At 43.1% G+C, this 17984-nt stretch overlaps 2 protein-coding genes across 25 annotated transcripts in view; both read right to left on the bottom strand.

The window, feature by feature from the left end:
• Positions 1-10: 10 nt before the first annotated feature.
• Positions 11-14592, bottom strand: cttn (cortactin). Of its 5 annotated transcripts, XM_032561169.1 has the most exons (16): positions 14421-14592; positions 11435-11539; positions 11280-11353; positions 11070-11199; positions 9198-9308; positions 7870-7924; positions 7569-7679; positions 6935-7045; positions 5977-6087; positions 4884-4994; positions 3412-3467; positions 3245-3314; positions 2467-2699; positions 2286-2394; positions 806-874; positions 11-546 (listed from the first exon to the last, which is right to left on the bottom strand). In XM_032561169.1, the coding sequence occupies exons 2-16, from the start codon at positions 11516-11518 to the stop codon at positions 410-412; spliced, it is 1572 nt and encodes a 523-aa protein (XP_032417060.1). In that variant the 5' UTR covers positions 11519-11539; positions 14421-14592; the 3' UTR covers positions 11-409. The 5 variants fall into 5 exon arrangements, with proteins under 5 accessions (XP_032417060.1, XP_032417063.1, XP_032417062.1 ...); XM_032561172.1 differs by lacking the exon at positions 7569-7679; XM_032561171.1 differs by lacking the exon at positions 4884-4994.
• Positions 14593-15466: 874 nt separating this feature from the next.
• Positions 15467-17984, bottom strand: part of ppfia1 (PTPRF interacting protein alpha 1) — a 46987-nt gene continuing 44469 nt past the window's right edge. For 11 of the 20 annotated variants that reach the window (XM_032561600.1, XM_032561589.1, XM_032561584.1 and 8 more), the window contains one exon: positions 15467-16716. In XM_032561600.1, the coding sequence (XP_032417491.1) occupies positions 16655-16716 (62 nt within the window). In that variant the 3' untranslated portion in view covers positions 15467-16654. Of the gene's footprint in view, positions 16739-17799; positions 17863-17984 lie in introns of all 20 variants that reach the window. The other 9 variants (XM_032561598.1, XM_032561595.1, XM_032561586.1 and 6 more) reach the window with 3 other exon arrangements.

Below are 17984 nucleotides of genomic sequence, written 5' to 3' on the forward strand. Positions count from 1 at the left end.
GACCCCAAAATAGTAATTGTTCATACTTTATTTATTGAAACATTAAAAAAAAAAAGAAAATGAAAAAGCAGGTAATGATGTGACTGAAATAATCCATTTGAAAAGGTCACTTTTATTAGAAAACCCAGAGATGAATTAAAGTCGTTGCTTTGTTCCGCCGGCAGCAGGCGCCCCCTGGTGGCGAGGAAACATTAAGACAGAAAAACTAAAACAGACCGAAACATTCGAAGCTGCGAAACGAACAGAATTAAGTTTAAAAATGATCGAACAGGACATGATTCCAAACATGATAATACTCTACAGGACGAGTTCAAGGCTCGGCCTGACTCTTCAGGGACAAAAGATAGAAACTCTGAAAACATCTCGGCTTTAACCGGCTCTCACTTCCAGGTGGAGTCAGGGGGCGGAGTCACTGCCGGACCTCCACGTAGTTGGCCGGGAAGAGGCCGTAGGCGCCCCTGCAGACGCCGCGCCACCAGCCCTCATCGATCATCTCGATGTTGGTGATGATGTCATCGGGGTCGAAGGAAATCTCGTCCTCGCCGGCTGAAACGAGAAGAGATGAATTTAAATCAGAGCCATAATTATAGCTAAACTAACAAAACAATAAAAACTGAAATTAAGGAAACATTTACGTTAGGTTGAAATAAATACAAACGTAATTAATGGAGAAAAACTATAAACAACTGGAACTAAATCATGAAATTATTAAAATACAGATCATAAAAATGAAAACTAAACTCCTATAACTAGTGAATAAACTGATCGGTTCCGACTCAACGAGGCAGGAAGCGTTTGGTCTCACCTGCTTGGTAATCGTAGAGAGCCACAGCCGTCACGCCGAGGTCGTCTCCGTACTCGTACTGCTGCTCATCTGCATGCAGACACACAGCATCAGGCCCGCAGCATCACTACTGAACACGCAGCATCACTACTGAACACGCAGCATCAGGCCCGCAGCATCATTACTAAACACGCAGCATCACTACTGAACACGCAGCATCAGGCCCACAGCATCACTACTGAACACGCAGCATCAGGCCCACAGCATCACTACTGAACACGCAGCATCAGGCCCGCAGCATCACTACTGAACACGCAGCATCAGGCCCGCAGCATCACTACTGAACACGCAGCATCACTACTGAACACGCAGCATCACTACAGAACACGCAGCATCACTACTGAACATGCAGCATCAACACGCAGCATCACTACTGAACACGCAGCATCAGGCCCGCAGCATCATTACTAAACACGCAGCATCACTACTGAACACGCAGCATCAGGCCCACAGCATCACTACTGAACACGCAGCATCAGGCCCGCAGCATCACTACTGAACACGCAGCATCACTACTGAACACGCAGCATCACTACTGAACATGCAGCATCAACACGCAGCATCACTACAGAACACGCAGCATCACTACAGAACACGCAGCATCACTACTGAACATGCAGCATAAACACGCAGCATCACTACTGAACATGCAGCATCAGGCCCGCAGCATCACTACAGAACACGCAGCATCACTAATGAACACGCAGCATCAACACGCAGCATCACTACTGAACACGCAGCATCACTACTGAACATGCAGCATCAACACGCAGCATCACTACTGAACACGCAGCATCAGGCCCGCAGCATCACTACAGAACACGCAGCATCACTAATGAACACGCAGCATCAACACGCAGCATCACTAATGAACACGCAGCATCACTACAGAACACGCAGCATCACTGACAAAAATGGAAAAAATGCTGCAGCAGTCAGTGTTCCTGCAGGTTTCACCAACAGTTTTAATTTACTGGTTTTAAACTGAAGGACGTTCAGTTGCTTAAAAAGAAAAACTTTTTCTTTATATTTTTGCCATTAATTTAGATTTTTATAGTAAGTAGTTTTTCTTTTCCCCTAAAAAGCATCAAATCATGAATAAATTCTTGTAACAAAAAAGGTTTTCTGGACGTTTCCTACATCGTTAAAGTTGAAGAATTAAATTCGTTAAAGAATAGCTGCACTGCATGATGGGATTTGTAGTTTTTCCTCTCAGTCAGAAATACAAATTTCTCAAAACAATCCCAGTTGAGCTGGAACTTCCTGGATGAACCTGCAGGGACCCCGGGGGGAACCTGCAGGGGCTCCTGGGGGGAACCTGCAGGGGCCCTGGGGGGAACCTGCAGGGGACCCCGGGGGGAACCTGCAGGGCCCCAGTGGGAGCCTGGAATGCCGCCTGGGGAATCTCCTGAGTTAATCTGTGGAGAAGGCGAAGCGCCACCTGCTGGAGCCGCGGCATCGTCGGGGTTCTGGTACAGGTCCGGCTGCTGGTAGGCGTCCTGCGTCTCCTCGTACAGCTGCTCGTCGTTCGCAGCTTCGCTCTGAGAGTTCTGCAGGAGGAAACAGGAAGTCAGATGCTGGGAATATCCAGGAAGTGGTGGGCTGAGGCTCCCAGAACCCACCTGGAGCTCTGCGGCAGGCTGGACTGGGGGAGTGGGGCTGGGAGTGGGGCTGGGACTGGGAGCGTGGGCGGGGGACGGCGGCCGCTCCACTTTCCGCCGAGCCTCCTCCTGCTCCTGCTGCTCCTTGGCGTGGCGGCGCGCCCGCTCCTCCTCGGCCCGCCGCTGGTCCTCCTCCTCCTTCTGCTTGGCGATGTTCTCGAAGCGAGCCTTGATGCTTCCCGTGTTGCTGCCCGCTGCTCGGCAACACAGAGGTCAAAGGTCAGAGAGGTTGACATGAAGAAACGTCCTCACACTTTAACAAGACCAACCTGGGCTCTTCCAAAAATAAATACATGTGATGTGACAAATAAAATTTGGACAGAAAAAAAGTTTTGAAATATTTTAACTATCAGTTAAAAATACAGATTTTTATTGGTGTCTTCAAATCCGGCATGTTGGATAAAACACTGCTGAATATTTAAGGTAAACTATTCAGATTCAGAATGTAAACTGATAAAGACTCTATTTAAGGTATCCAAGAGGTTAAAGGTCATTTATGATTTACATAGGACTGTCAGATTACGGCTTGGAAATTTTTAAAAATCCGTCTCAGGTTGTTTCCCCAAAACACTTCCAACTTGAAATATGTTACAATTTAGATGGAAGTGAAAGTTAACTTGATCTGATGTTACAAGTTTTTATTCTTCTATGTTTAGTTCTGTGAAAGAAAAACTTAGAAAAATAAAAACAGAAGAAGAAGAAGAAAAAGAAGAAGAAGAAGAAGAAGAATGATCCTCACCAGCTTCCACAGGTTTGGTTTTCTGGTAGGACGGCTTTGGCTTCTCCACGTCCTCGAACTTCCCGGCGCTCTGAGAGACAGAAACGTGTCAGTAAGCGGTTCTGATCTGGAACAGAGCCGCATCAGGAAGTGGTTCTGATCCGGGTCAGAACCACACGGAGCATCACCTTGTCCATACGGTCGTCCTGGACGCCAAACTTCCCTCCGAATCCTTTGGAATAATCTGGAAGAGAGACGGCAGAGCGTCAACTGAGGCGGCGGAGTCCATCAGAACCAGTCCGGTTCTGGTCCGGATCTCTGATGGAGCGGAGCGAAGGGGGCGGCGCCTGATGAGCTCATGCAGATGGAGCTGCAGCCAACAGGAAGTGGGCGTGGCGTGCACGGTGACCCGACAGCATGCGGCGGACAGAGAGGAGGACGCGGCTTCATGCAGAGGTCCGAGAACGGTCCGGTCCGGCAGAATCGGACCTTCAGCGTTTACAGATAAATGAGAGCAGAGAGAGGAGAACGGCCGGCCCGTCAGAACCAGAGCAGCACTGATCCGGACCGGACCGGCTCCCTGCCAGCAGAACTCCTGGTTCCTAAAGGCCCACCTTTCAAACACCATCAGAAAATCGTTTTATTACAGTTTGATTTTAATTTTTGGTTTTATTCTCGCATTATTTACAACTTTATGCTCCATTATTATTATTATTTTCTGTATTTTTGTATAACTATTGTCATGCAACTATTCTGGCATCATTTAAACTATTCTTGCTTTTAATTCTGCATTAGATACGACTTTATACTTGCATTATTATAACTTTATTTTTTATGACTATTCTCATGCTATGACTTTAGTCTATTAAAATTATTTTAATAGAATTATTCTCACTTTATTATGACTATTCAGATAATTTTACTTTTATTCTTGTAACTTCTAAACCATTTTTTATTCTGGCCTGAATCGTCTCACTGGCATTCAGATGGAAAACCTGCAAACACGTTTTATCATAATCTCTTTTTTCTTTCACCAAACTTTACCAGAAACAGAAAATGCTGAATTAAATGGAGTTTTCCAGATTCTGCAGGAAGTCGGTCATTTACTGGCAAAAGGAAAAACTCCTAAAAACCTTCAGGAATCCTGGAGATCAATTATGAATCAATTATGGAAAACCGATCAAAATGGAAACGACTTTTAATTTGACCACTAATTAAAACTGAAATGAGCAGCAGAAAGTTTGTTTTCCTTGCAGTAATTAGTTTTTCAGGTTAATTTTTGATCTTCAGATGAAAACAGAACAAATCTAAAGGATTAAATATCTTCATGATTTTATTTTTAAATTAACAGAAAAATGACTAAAGGAGTCTGATCAGTTCAGGCCAAACATCTACATGCTGGTCCATCAGTGCTGCAGAAGTGTGTGTGTGTGTGTTGGGGTGTGTGTGTGTGTGGGCGTGCGCGTGGGTGTGGGCGTGCGTGTGTGTGTGTGTTGGTGTGTGTGTGTGGGTGGGCGTGCGTGTGTGTGTGTGTGTGTTGGTGTGTGTGTGTGTGTGTGTGTGTGGGCGTGCGTGTGGGGGTGTGTGTGTGTGTGTGTGACAGCAGGAGCCAGACAAGCCGAGGGAAACGGGAATGTTCCGGATCCGAATGTGTCTGTGCCTTTCTGGGACTCGTGCTTGGCCAGGTTCTCCTTGTGCTCATAGCCCAGCGCACAGCGGTCCCGCTTCTCCACCTCAACCCCATACCGCCCTCCAAACCCACGCTTATAGTCTGAAACACACACACACACACACACACACACACACTTAGACAGACAGGAGCTCCCACAGAACAACCACCTTCAGACAGGAAACAGGAAGAACGTCTCCAGGTTTCTATGACGACAGGCTGGGATGTGAAGGAGTTTCAGCAGAGGTCCAGTTTCTGGATGAAGGTCGGAACCGGTCTCACTTACAGAACCGGCACCATGAAGTGGATCGAAGCCGCTTCACTTTTTACCTAATGAAACTGATTCTGCAAACCTGACCCGACCCGACCAGACTGGACCCGATCAGACTGGACCCGACCAGACTGGACCCGACCAGACTGGAGCCGATCAGACTGGACCCGACCAGACTGGACCCGACCAGACTGGAGCCGATCAAAGTGTATCCGACCCGATCAGACTGGACCCGACCAGACTGGACCTGATCAGACTGGACCCGACCAGACTGGACCCGATCAGACTGGACCCGACCAGACTGGACCCGATCAGACTGGACCCGACCAGACTGGAGCCGATCAAAGTGTATCCGACCCGATCAGACTGGACCCGATCAGAGTGGATCCGACCCAAAGTGACCCAGATTCAGGTCTTTATGTTTTAATGAATAAAAGCAACTAAATCTAACAGCTGTTTTTTACAGCGACCCGTTGCAATCTGGACCGGGCCGACCGGGTCCAGAGCGACCCACAGACACAGACCCAGGCTCTCAGGTTTCTCTTCCTCTTTCTTTCTGTTTGGAGAAGTTGTTGACCTGCTTCAAATGAAACCGCAGCAGAGCTGGAGAGGAACCGAGAGGTCCAAAAGAACCGGTCTGCCTAGAGACCCAAAAGTTCTGATAACATCCGGGTTCTGGTGCAGAACTTTGAGACAGGAGGATTTGAGCTGCTGTTCTCCCGACATGAATTTCAACACGGCTGCAGATAAAACAGCTCATCGACCCGGAACCGGGCCGGAACCGCAGCGACCCGGAACCGGGCCGGTCAGTACCTTTCTGAGACTCGTGAAGCTGCAGCTTCTCCTGGTGATCCCATCCCAGCGCCGATTTATCCTGCCGGTCCGTCTGAACACCAAACTTCCCACCGAAGCCTTTCACGTAGTCTGAAGGAGAACCAGAGGAGAACCAAAGGAGAACCAGAGGAGAACCAGAGGAGCAGAACATGAGGAGAACCAGAGGAAAACCAGAGGAGAACCAGAGGAGCAGAACCAGAGGAGAACCAGAGGAGAACCAAAGGAGAACCAGAGGAGCAGAACCAGAGAAGCAGAACCAGAGGAGCAGAACCAGAGTCATACCGACTTCGCTGAGCAGAAACTAAAACCCGTTTCATTCCTTCGCTCGTATTATATTGATAATTGGTCATTATTTATTTTAGTTCTTCATTATTCTGATTATCAGATTAAAAATAAAACCACATTCTGCAGATTCAGGACTTTTTTATACAGTATTAGAAATACATTAAAAGATGAAAATAAGTTATTTAACCCTTTAAGAAAGAAAATAAACATTTTCTTGCCTAAAATGCAACAGCAGCTTTTCTTTAGTGAACGAGATCTGCAGCTAAAAAATCCTTTTAGGGTAGAAATTTATTAAAAGATGCAAAAAAACATCTTTCAATGTCAGACAGACAGACAAGCTGCAGGTTGATAAAAACAGATTCTGGGCGAGTCGGGGCAGAAACCCGGGCGCGGCTGAGCCGGGCCTGTGGACACAAATCCACTCAGCGCCTCGGCTGCTGGGTTTATCTGGATCCGGCTCCATTCAGACCCAGAAGGCAGATTTTAGGATTCCATCGCTCCAACAGGAGCAACATACAAAACGAAACTGACGAAACCAGAAAAGCCCCGTGATGACCGGGTTCTTCCACCTTGACAGAACATTCTGCTCGTTTCTGTGGGTCCAGCTGCTTCTGGCTCTGGTTCCAGCTGGACCCGTTTCACCTCCACTGACCTTTCTGCGACTCGTGCCGCTCCGTTTTGCCCTGGTACTCGAAGCCCACGGCGCTCTTGTCCACTTTGTCCGTCTCAACGCCAAACTTTCCCCCGAAACCTTTGGCGTAATCTGCAGAGAGAAAAGTTTGTTTTCATCCCACATAAATTAAATCATTCCAGACGTTTCTGATGATTTTACTGAAGGAAGCAGATTTTAGACGCTTTCTAAATGCAGATCTTAAAAGCGTCTGTGACCTGAATCGACCTGCAGCAGCGAAGCGTCTGGAAGCTGCAGGACGACAGGAAGCTGCTCAGTTTGTATCCAGTTTCACTTCCTGGTCTGTTTTCAAAAGGCTCAATAAGGAGGAAACTGACTGCATGAAACATGGCAGTGGCAGCATCATAATGTGGGACAGGGAGCCTAGAGCTGATGGGTCCAGCCTGGAGGAAAACCTGTTAGAATCTGCAGAAGTCTGGGGTCAAAGTTCATCTTCCAGCAGGAGGAACTCGCTGATCATGCCGCAGGATGTTTTGGGTTTAGATCAGAGCAGATTCATGTCCAGATCTGAATCAACAGAAAATCTAAGACCTGAAAACTGACGTTCAGGAATTGTTTCCTTCCACCAAATTTTCCTCTGCTATAAAGAACGAACCTTTCTGTGACTCGTGTTTCTCCGTTTTGCCTTGATAGTCGAAGCCGACCGCGCTCTGGTCGACCCGATCCGCCTGAACACCGTACCGCCCGCCGAACCCCGTGGTGTAGTCTGCACAGTGCAGGGGTCAGAGGTCAGAGGTCAGGGTGAAGCAAAACATTTCCTACCAGCACAGCGACATGTGAAGCTGCTGCTCAGCTGCTAACAGGAACTCTGGATTATTAATCTGGAACAGAGCTGGATTTCCATCCTGCACATTCCAGGAATGTCTGAGGATCAGAGCGGACGAGTCTGGACAAACCTTTCTGCGACGCGTGTTTCTCCGTCTTCCCAGCGTACTCGAAGCCGACGGCCGACTGCAACGAGGCAGGAAAAACTATTAATTAAATGTAAATAACCCAATAATTATGAATCCTGTTATTTCATGCTGGAATAAACAGGAACGTCAGAGATTTCATTTCTTTGTGAAGAAATCGTTTCTTCACAGAAACTACTGAAACTCTTCACCACTCGGATGTTTTACCTTTTAAAAATCAACTAAATTTGGCTATTTTGACCAAATAAAACCCAAAAATTTTATTTTAGGTGTCAAAATAAAAATGTATTTCTACAAAATAATGGCAAAAATTCTCTGTTGATTTAGGCCAACTGGTTAAAGAGGGTGAATATTTATGCAGCCACTTATGTGACAATATTTTGCAAAAATCAGTTTTCATTTTGACATTTAAGGTTTTTTCTGTCAATTTGTTTAAAAATTTACAAAACACAAATATGAGAAATTAATAAATCTTCTTTGAATGTTAATTGATATTTTTAACCGTACAATCAAAAATGTTGTGCATCTTTTGTTGTAGAAAAGGTGTGAATACTTTAACTAGGCACTGGGATGCAAGTCTCCATCTGATTGGTTCTTTGCGTTGAGTCAGCGCCCAGCAGGAACCAGAACCGGTTCCGACCTCTGGTAAGGTCCGACTCGTGTCTGCTGCCGATTGGTTGCCATGGTGATCCCAGGAACCAACGCTCGTTTACAATGTTTCCCTTTTCAGGTCCAAAGTTCAGAATTGAAGCCATAAAAAGAAAAACTTCCTCTTCAGCCTGAGAAAGCCAGAAGCTGCTGGAGGTTTTTACTTTTGTTCTGGTGACCAAATGATCCTCAGTGGATGATAAAACTCAGACTTCATTTTATTGAGTCATCATCTCTCATTAATTTAAACTAAAATGTCAAATTCTGTGTTGATTCCTGAGAAAACCCGATGATTGTTATTCACTCTTCAGGCTGATTTTTTACCTTAACAAGATTTAATGCAGTTTTATTGGGGCCAAAATATGAATCAGTTAAGATTTGTTTGGTAAAAATCTGCTGTAATCTGATTTTTCCTTCCTTTCTGCATCCCATCAGGCTCGGTCTGCTGTAAAATGGTAAAATGTGCTCATGGTTTTTATTAACTGTGCAGGAAGATGTGACTGTGATAGTTTGGTTTTTAAGATCAGAACAAGTTTGCCTGACAGTCGGTTCATATCTGCAAAATATTAAGCTTTGCAAACCCAAATCATTTTTCTCATCTCGTTGCGTTTTGTCAGAATAAAAACTGTTCAGATTTAACAGCGATGCGGTTTCAGAGGAGGCACCTTGTCGACGCGGTCGGCCTGGACGCCGTACTTCCCTCCGAAGCCTTTGGACGTGTCGGTCTGGGAGCAATGCTTGGACAGTTTGCTCTGGTAGTCGTGACCCACAGCAGACTGGAGACAAAACAAATCAAATCCATTTTAAATGCAACGACACCAAAACCCACCCACATCACACAGCAGCATTTCTTTGATCACTTCTAATAATTAAACATCTATATATTCTCCAGTTCTTTAAATCTGAGGTTCATAAAGTGTTTTATTTCAGACTCAGATGGAAATAACCAAAAACAAACAGAAAACTGTTTTTAGATCATTTAAGGCTGATTATTATTTTAGTAAGCAATTATACTGATGATTAATTGTTTAAATAATTTGCCACATTTTTATTTAAGCACTTAAGTTTATTTTATACAATAGTAGAAATGCACTAAAATAAACAAATAATTCAATTCCTTTTTTAAATAAGAAAATACATATTTTCTTGGATCAATCTGCAGATAAAAAATACTTCTAACATCAACATGTGATTAAGTTAATTTATATAAATTAAAATATTGTAGGGTTGATGTGTTTTTTTACAGACAAAGAAGGTTTTTTATTGTACGTCCAGTTTTGGTTTCGGCTCTGACTGCGTTGCTCTTTCAGAAAATTGTCTCTTTTAAAGTCTATAATCCAGTTGACCATCAATCGATTACTAAATTAGTTGGTTATTTCAATAATCGATTAATAGTTTCAGCCTTAACATAATTACATCACATAAAGCATGAAATATTAGCGTTTTATAACCATGAAGCCACTTGATGGAAACTTTGAGCTGATATTATTATTGCTTTATATAAATGATAAAGTTTCCATGACTGCAGCCTCTAACAGACGTTAGAAACAGGAACCACCCATCTGGTCCCATGTAGAACCGATAAACCTGCCGCTGGATGATAAACCGTCCCAGAAGTTATTGCAGTAAATGATAATATCCTTGTCTTGACCCCATTTTCAGGTAATATAATGATAATTGCATAATAAAAATGCAAGAACACATTCTCAAAAATCAATAACCGTTAAAGTCCATTTAACATTTAGGACCGCAAAACATTTTAAATATCCAAAATAGACAAAACAACAGCGGTTTGTTCCAGTTGTGATTTTGCAGATTAATATTTTAATGTGACTTATTGTTGGACTGTAAGCATGCACACTCCACACAGAAAAGGCAGAGTCTGGACTGGACCCAGTTAGTCTTTAGTCTGGGTCTGAGGGGAACCAGCGGCCCACCGTGTCGCCTGCAGACAGCAGCTTGAAGCGACGACGTCTGACTCATCAGAGCCGTTTGGTGTAAACACACCTCGCTCATCACAGCCATGCTGCAGTGAACACACACACACACACACACAGAGCCGCTCACACACCCGGCTCAGTCACTGCTGTCTGGTTAGAGCGTCAGCCGCGGTTTAACACAGAAACCAACCCGATGAAAACCAGATGGTTGGTTGGTTGGTCGGTTTTCCCCACCAGGAGACACAAGATAAGCTTGAAGTTAAACTGAGTCACAACAGAAAAACGTGACGTAAACGGCAGGAAACTAAAAGACTCGCTATCGACTCGGTGATGAAGACGGAGGTCAGACACTCTGGGAAAACATCCAGAAGGTTCTGGAGGATTAAAACTCATTAATGGTGGGAAGTTTGGCTCTTTCAGCTCATTATCATCTGTTGCCATTTCTAGCATGAGGAGCAAAGCAGCTTGATGAATTTGACTGGCAGCCAATCAGAAAATGAGCATCAAAAATAAATTATTTTAACTTGAAAAACAGAAAAAAAATGATGGGATTAAATTTGTGCATGTTTTTCCTCCTCTCCGCCGGCTGGCTCCTACCTTGTCCATGCGGTCCTGCTGGACTCCGAACCTGCCGCCGTATCCGTGCGAGGCCTTGGGCATGTTCTCCAGCTCCTTCTGCTTCAGGCTGGTGTGCTCCGTGGAGACGGTCTCCCTCAGCTGGTGGATGCTGCAGCACAGGAGTCAAACGGTTAGCAGACGCCGGCAGACAGCGTGACTCAGACAGGAAAAGACCATGTGCATCCTGACTCGATGTGCTCCTGGTGTCCCGACCCGGCCACCGTCTTCGCCCCCCAGCGCTGCTCCTGCTCCGACACGTCATTCTGGGAAAACAAAAAAAAAAAAACTGCGTAAACATGCAGAACAGGAGAGAGGAGGGAGAGATGAGAGGATGATGGTGAAACCTCAAAGTCCGGGTCGGTCTCCCAGTCGTCTCCGCCGTCGTCAACGGCGACCTTGACGTTTTGACCTGCAGCAGCTTTCCACATCTTCAATCAGCCCAACTTTCACTGCAACGCAGACGGATCAGACATTACTGACGTTCAGAATGCTTACTGCAGACGTTTCTCATCTTCATCCATCAAAACGACAATTTTCATCTCTTCAAGAAAGAAAAAAACTGAAAGAAAAAAACTACAATGAATTAGAGGAGGATTGATAAACCTGCTCAGATTTCCTTCAATTTGGATGATCAGCCGATATTGATGTGAAGCCGATCTCATCTACCTTGGCTAAAGTCTAAAACTAAAGCAACTTTCAATCCAGACAAAAAAACAAATCTGCATCCGTCAAAATCGGAATTGTCCAGCCAGGCTTTTTAAAGGTTGATCCATCCTTACATTAAATATTATTTTAGCTGCATCCTTACATTAAATATTATTTTAGCTGTTTTCTCGTTTGTAAATAGATCAGAGAAGTTTCTCCGGCAGATCTGAGCAGCAGAGGTCCGAACACTCAGCCAGAACCGCCTGGTTCAGCCTCAGCCGTCTGCAGGAGAAAAACTAAAACCAGACGTCTGAAAGCCTTCAGTTTCCCCAGAAATTAATGTTTATTTTGTCTTTTTTGTTAAAAAAACTACTGGAAAAAAAACCCTGGAAAATAATCACACCTGCATTTTTAACAGAGCTGCATAAAAAAAGACTTGCTGTAAGTAACATTGCAGTGTTTGGTTCGCTGTTACACTTTAACAGAGCAGTAACATATTTGGCCAGACGGATGGACTCCCTGTGACACAATGGTGATGTCACTGTGACGATGAAAAGCTAAATGAGAGCAAACTGTTTTTCTTAATTCCTTATTTTCCTGATATCATGCTGACCTAATTATTACCAAACCTTTCTGTGCTGAATCCAGATATCAGACTTTAACAGTCTGATTCCAATCCGTTCACTTCCCAAAAGAAGTTTTGATTTGTGCCACTTCCATATGAACGCTCACGTCGTGTTCAGGTTTTCACATCATTGATGCATCAATTCAGCCCCAGAAGAAACCAGATGTGGTAAATCTGGACGTGAACAATGGCTGAAGCTAACTTCCTTCATCATGTTTGGATTATGTGAGACTTTAAATTAGTAGCATGAACAACAACAAAACCTGAGCATCGTTATCTGCTGTGAGAACCTATCCGTAGGCTTTTAATTTGGTAAAATCAATTATGGAACAGGAAGAATATCCCATCCTCTCTTCTATAGAGCAAATCCTGGCCTGACTCTGTATGGCAACCAGACCCACCACACTGCTCACCCCAGATACCCAGAATATTTCATTAAGTGCTAAATTCACTTAACAGCAGCAATAAGAATGAACTTTTATCTCCACTTCTTTATGAAGAAACAACATGAAAAATTAAAGAGTTTATTCAACATCATCAAAGTGTTGCATCGTTTTTACAGCAGCAGCAATGATTGCTGCTTTTCTGCTTTAAATAAAAAACTGATAGTTATTCTTTATTGTGTAAAATCTAAAATTTGTAAAAACGGTACAACACAACCATCGTTTTTGTAATTTTTAAACTTTTCTACAAGTCAAAACAGAAGAAACACAAAATGCTTAAAGGAAACAAGACAAAACTAACACAGAAACGGATATTTAACTTCCTGTCGATGCAACGACACAAAGTGTCGACCCAAACAGTGAAGGTGGAAGCAGAAGCTCATTACAGCTTCACTTTGTTATGAAGCATCAGCAAAATCAACGCAGCAGAATCGATCTTGCATGTTTTTCTAAATCATATCGTGGAATTCCAGCCAAGTCTGTAGACAACTCAGAAGAAAACAAGCAAACCTAATTTTACTGGTTTAGCAAATACTTTATATACATTTTTTAAAGAGTGAAAAACATAATTTTAACTTCTCAACAATTATTCCACACCTGAATCCCTCTAACTGTTTTCATATCCATCCTGACCTTCAGTTGTTTAAATAAATCTGTGTAATTTCACCTTGCTGTTCTGAGCTCTACGAAATCATAAAATGTTATATATGCAATGTCAGAAATATTTCATTAGTTGTATGAAAATAATCAGTAAGTTGAACAGTTTTCTTCTGGAGCATGTAATCAGGTTTTATACGAGTTTCTCCACACAATAATTAATGAGTGGAAGTATTAAGCAACAGTATAACGAGTGATTCATTTAGAAAATATCTGATTTTATTCGATATTGGTAAATGGTCCTGCAGTCTCTTTAGGTCCAGGCGGATCAGGACCACCAGGTGGGATTGTTTGGGTCCGTTTGCTGCTTTGCTCCGGTGGTGGCAGAACAGAACCTCCCTCTGGATCCATTTTGGGATCATCAGCCACATTCCTCTGGGTTTCTCCTGACTCAGCAGCGTGTGGACAGCCAGCATCTGTGTTTCATCAGAGGCTCCACTGGTCGAGGTGGGATCAGGAAGCAGGAACCTGCATGGTTACTGGTCCATGACAGGAATCTCAGCAGAACCACACCCAGCTGCTGCTCACCTTTCAGGCAGCTGAGGAGGTGCGTTGATGTGACTGAGAGGTGAAAACAGTCTGATCAAACACTGTTAGTTGATTTTTGACCTTTGCTCTCAGACAGTTTCCTCCTGATAAACCAGATCAGGGTATAAATGTCTGAATTAGCCCGATTCCAGCCAATTAACGGTTAAATCTGAACATACATGTGTACGTGTCGCGTCTCAGCTGGTTAGTTTCCACCCCCATTCCTCCAAGATGAACATTAAGCAACATTAGAGGATAAAACTGAGCAGAAAACCGAGATTTGGGATGAAACCGTGGTGCTTGTGGGCCAGTTTGGTTCTGGTATTTCCTGTTCCAGTTTCCCAGCTAGCAGCAGGCTAACGTTAGCCTTCCTTCTGGAAGGATCACCTGGAATCAGCTCTCCCGCTCCATGGCGGGGGCTCAGACACTCACCGTCACCCAGAGAAAGGTTCACTCCGGTCGGCTGGTGAGCGCAGTCCCGTCCCGACAGATGTGGTCCGGTTTGAAGGCGAACCGTTTGTGGAAACCGCAACGTCTCCTTCCGCGACTCTTCCGGCTCTCCCGATATCCCGATCCAGCCCTGACGTCACAAGTGGGCGGAGCGTCGTGGTTAAGTTTTCTGCAGGGTTTTATGGAGCTCCAGAAGTACCAAACCGAGCTGTTTTTTAAAAAATTTATTACTTTCAAAACAAAACTAAAACACCGGTGGGATTGTAGGCTACAGAAGAACACTTATTAAAAACAGACTTATACATTTTATAAATATACTATAAAGTTAATTTATTTCAGCAAAAAGGGAAGCTCAAATATGGATTTAGTTAAGTTTTCTATTGTAAGTTTTAACTATTCTGGCTTACAGCTAAGCCGCCTATATTCTTTTTCTGAGAGAATTAAAATTTATTGGACCATTTTTGTGATATTTTTAAAACAGTCTATTTTATATAAAACTTATTAGCTTATAACAGGCTAGGTGTTTTGATATTGCTGGATATATGAATTCTCAAATAAGAAAAACCAACCATCAGTCACTTTGTATTAATGTACAGTAATTTGGTTGATCACACACTTTCCATAACAATCAACCATACTTCAGACATCATTCTGGTTGATCTTTGACCTCCCTTCTTTGTAGAACCGGTAGTTTTTTTGTTTGTTTTTTTCATTTCTTTGCTTCCTGATCTACTTTTTTAAATCAAGGACCCTAAATTTGGTGCATGTGGATATATTTAAGCCTGTATGTATAATTTTCATTCTCTGGGATAAGACAAAAATCCTCAAATTCAAAATTATGCATCTAATATTTGTTTTTAAAAATAACTGAGGTTCAAATAATTAAAAGGCCAAAATTAATTTGGCTTTAATGATGTAAACAGAAGACATGAGAAAAAAAGTGCAACGATTCCACAGAAAAGTCCTTAGAACAAGTTTGAATCCAACAAACGCAACACGAAACATCAAGACAGAAGCTCAGCCTCGGATCTGCAGTGGAAAATAAGTTTCAGTATTTTATTGAAAGTAAGCAATAAATAATACTGTGATAAAAATAGTTTATAAGTACTCAGACTGTACAATCATTGTTACAAGATCAGAAGATTCAACAGAAGGAGCAGGAATAAAAACAGCAACATGATTTGCTTTGTGCATAAATGACTAAAATCACAAGAAAAAAAAAGAAAACGTCGGTTCCTTCTGCATCGCCATGGAGACGGATGTTAGGACCTGTGTTTCTGGGGAACGAACAGGACGAGACAACGCGGATGACTGATAATAAATAAGGGACAGGAAAGGAGTTAAGAACAATAAGGCTTGGTATAAAATCTTAGTACAAAGTAATTTTAAAAAAGGTTTATGGGAGGACGTGATGGCAGCAGGGATCAGCTGAGGCCTCGGTGAACTTGGTCCGCTAACGGAGCCCGAGGCGCCCGCCTGGACCGGCGAGGACGTCTGCGGGTTCTCCGGAGGTTAGGAAGGCTGGATTAAAGGGATCGGCAGGGAAAGGCGTGAGGGAGCTTCCTCATAAAACCTGGAGGTCTGATTTCACTGAAAGCAGCCTGCGGATCGTTTTCTGCTACTGTTAGATTGCTTCACTCTGGAGGATTAACATATTTTGCATTGGATATGAAATTAAAGAAGAAAAGCAGAAAAAATCTGTTTCACATGATATTTGTCGTCATGCCCTGGATGGCCAGCAGTTCGGTTCAAGGCGACAGACGACTCAGAGTTTATGAGACTCCAGCGATTAATCTGATATTCACACAACTAAGAGCCGCATTTACATAAACTCACAGGTCAGGAGCTACAAAAAGATATGAATTAAGTTATATGTCATATTAAAGTCACTTAAGAATAAATTCAATGATTAGAGAAGGAAAACATACATCTGGTCAATAATCAGGATTATAAAAAAGATTAGATAAAACGTCTGCTGGTAGAAATATACAAACTCCAGACGGGAAAAACATTCAGTTACAGAAATCTGGGACCAAACAGTTTTAAAAAGTCTGCTGATTAAGGGGACAGAGGCAAAAAGAGGTTACATTATAACTCCAAATCAATTAAAAGTCCCATTGGTTGACATAAATATCATAAAAACGTAGATTATTCTAGAAAGTTTCCTCTCAGGAAGTATCTGCTCCGTCGATAAAATCGTCCATTTTAGTTTCATTTCAGTTCATCATCCTGGTTTTGAATGCAGGGAATTCCCCTTCATCCTCTGACCAGCGGCTACCTATAGAAATAATGAGGATAAACTGAGACGGGAGGAGAGACCAATGACAGCGGGGCAGAAGCAGGGGATGGATGGATGGATGGATGGATGGATGGATGGAAGGAGGGATGGATGGATGGATGGAGGGATGGATGGATGAAGGATGGGAGGATGGATGGTTGGATGGATGGTGGATGGATGGGAGGGAGGAGACGAGAAAAGAGAAGAGGCGTAAAACGTGTTATTAAAGCAGAAACTTCTGACACAAGAAAGCTGCTTTCAGATGAGTAATGCAGGGAAATGTATACGGAGCTCCAGAAGTGCCAACAAGAAAACCTAAAAAGCATTTCCAGGACATCATTTTACTTTTAATATATTGTTAGAACCAGAACTTCATGGCATTAGATTTTGATTAATTACATAGATCTCAATGTGTTAAAATTTTAAAGGAATTAATCACTTTTTTTTTTTTTGCATTGTTTCTGGTAAGTCTATAAATCTGATGCACATCCACCAACAGCAATGGATGACGAAACTGGTTCTTTCTGCTCACTGGGGGTTAATTTCTGCTTCTAAACTGACCGGATTCAGCGCTGGAAAAGACTATTGTTGTTCAAGTTGTCCTAAAAGAAGTTATCAAATATTGTCTCAATGCTGAACATGCAGCAGCTAACGCTAATGTCAGCATCCATATTTCTAAAGAAGTCCTGAAACTCTGGAAAGCTGGATGACTAGAATAACACTTTGCTCCCATCTGGTGGTTAACGAACCAGAAAACAGATTAAAACCTAGAATATTATTTCTTGTTGAGCTCCTATGTCTATTCAAAAATTTAGCAACAAAAGGGGTTTTTTGAATTGAAAATGTTGCTTACTTTGTCAAAAACTAAAACTACAATTTTGATCGCTTTCTACCACTATTTTTTAATAAATTAAATGTTCATTTAGGAACTTTTTATCCTGGGAGTAATAATTTATTCACTTTTAGAGCAAAAAACTCATGTTTCCAAAACTACAACCTGTTTAATTTTCTCAGATGGCACTGACTGAGCTCCGTACGTATGCTGCTTCTATCTGAATCTTGATAGTTGGTGTGTGACCTTACCGTTGTGTTAACAAGAGTAGGTCCTGACTGTGGCAGTGTCCAGCCTCTGTATAGACTGACCTCCTGCGTTGCCATGTTGGTCAAACCGCATGCAAAGACATGCCGTTAGTGAGAATGAGCAGCTCAGCAAAGCCATTCAACAAGCATCAAGAGCAACACAAGTAGTCTGAGCCCAACGGCCCTTC

The sequence above is a fragment of the Xiphophorus hellerii genome, chromosome 4 (assembly GCF_003331165.1).
Source record: "Xiphophorus hellerii strain 12219 chromosome 4, Xiphophorus_hellerii-4.1, whole genome shotgun sequence".
NCBI classification, from domain to species: domain Eukaryota; kingdom Metazoa; phylum Chordata; class Actinopteri; order Cyprinodontiformes; family Poeciliidae; genus Xiphophorus; species Xiphophorus hellerii.

Excerpts from the sequence above, each read along its gene's own strand:
- cttn (XM_032561169.1), bottom strand. The coding sequence starts at position 11,518 with ATGTGGAAAGCTGCTGCAGGTCAAAACGTCAAGGTCGCCGTTGACGAC. Across the intron at positions 6,088-6,934 it reads GCGGCACGAGTCGCAGAAAG|ACTACGTGAAAGGCTTCGGT; the intron begins GTCAGTGGAGGT and ends GTTCTCCTTCAG. Across the intron at positions 2,700-3,244 it reads AACCAAACCTGTGGAAGCTG|CGGGCAGCAACACGGGAAGC; the intron begins GTGAGGATCATT and ends GTTGCCGAGCAG.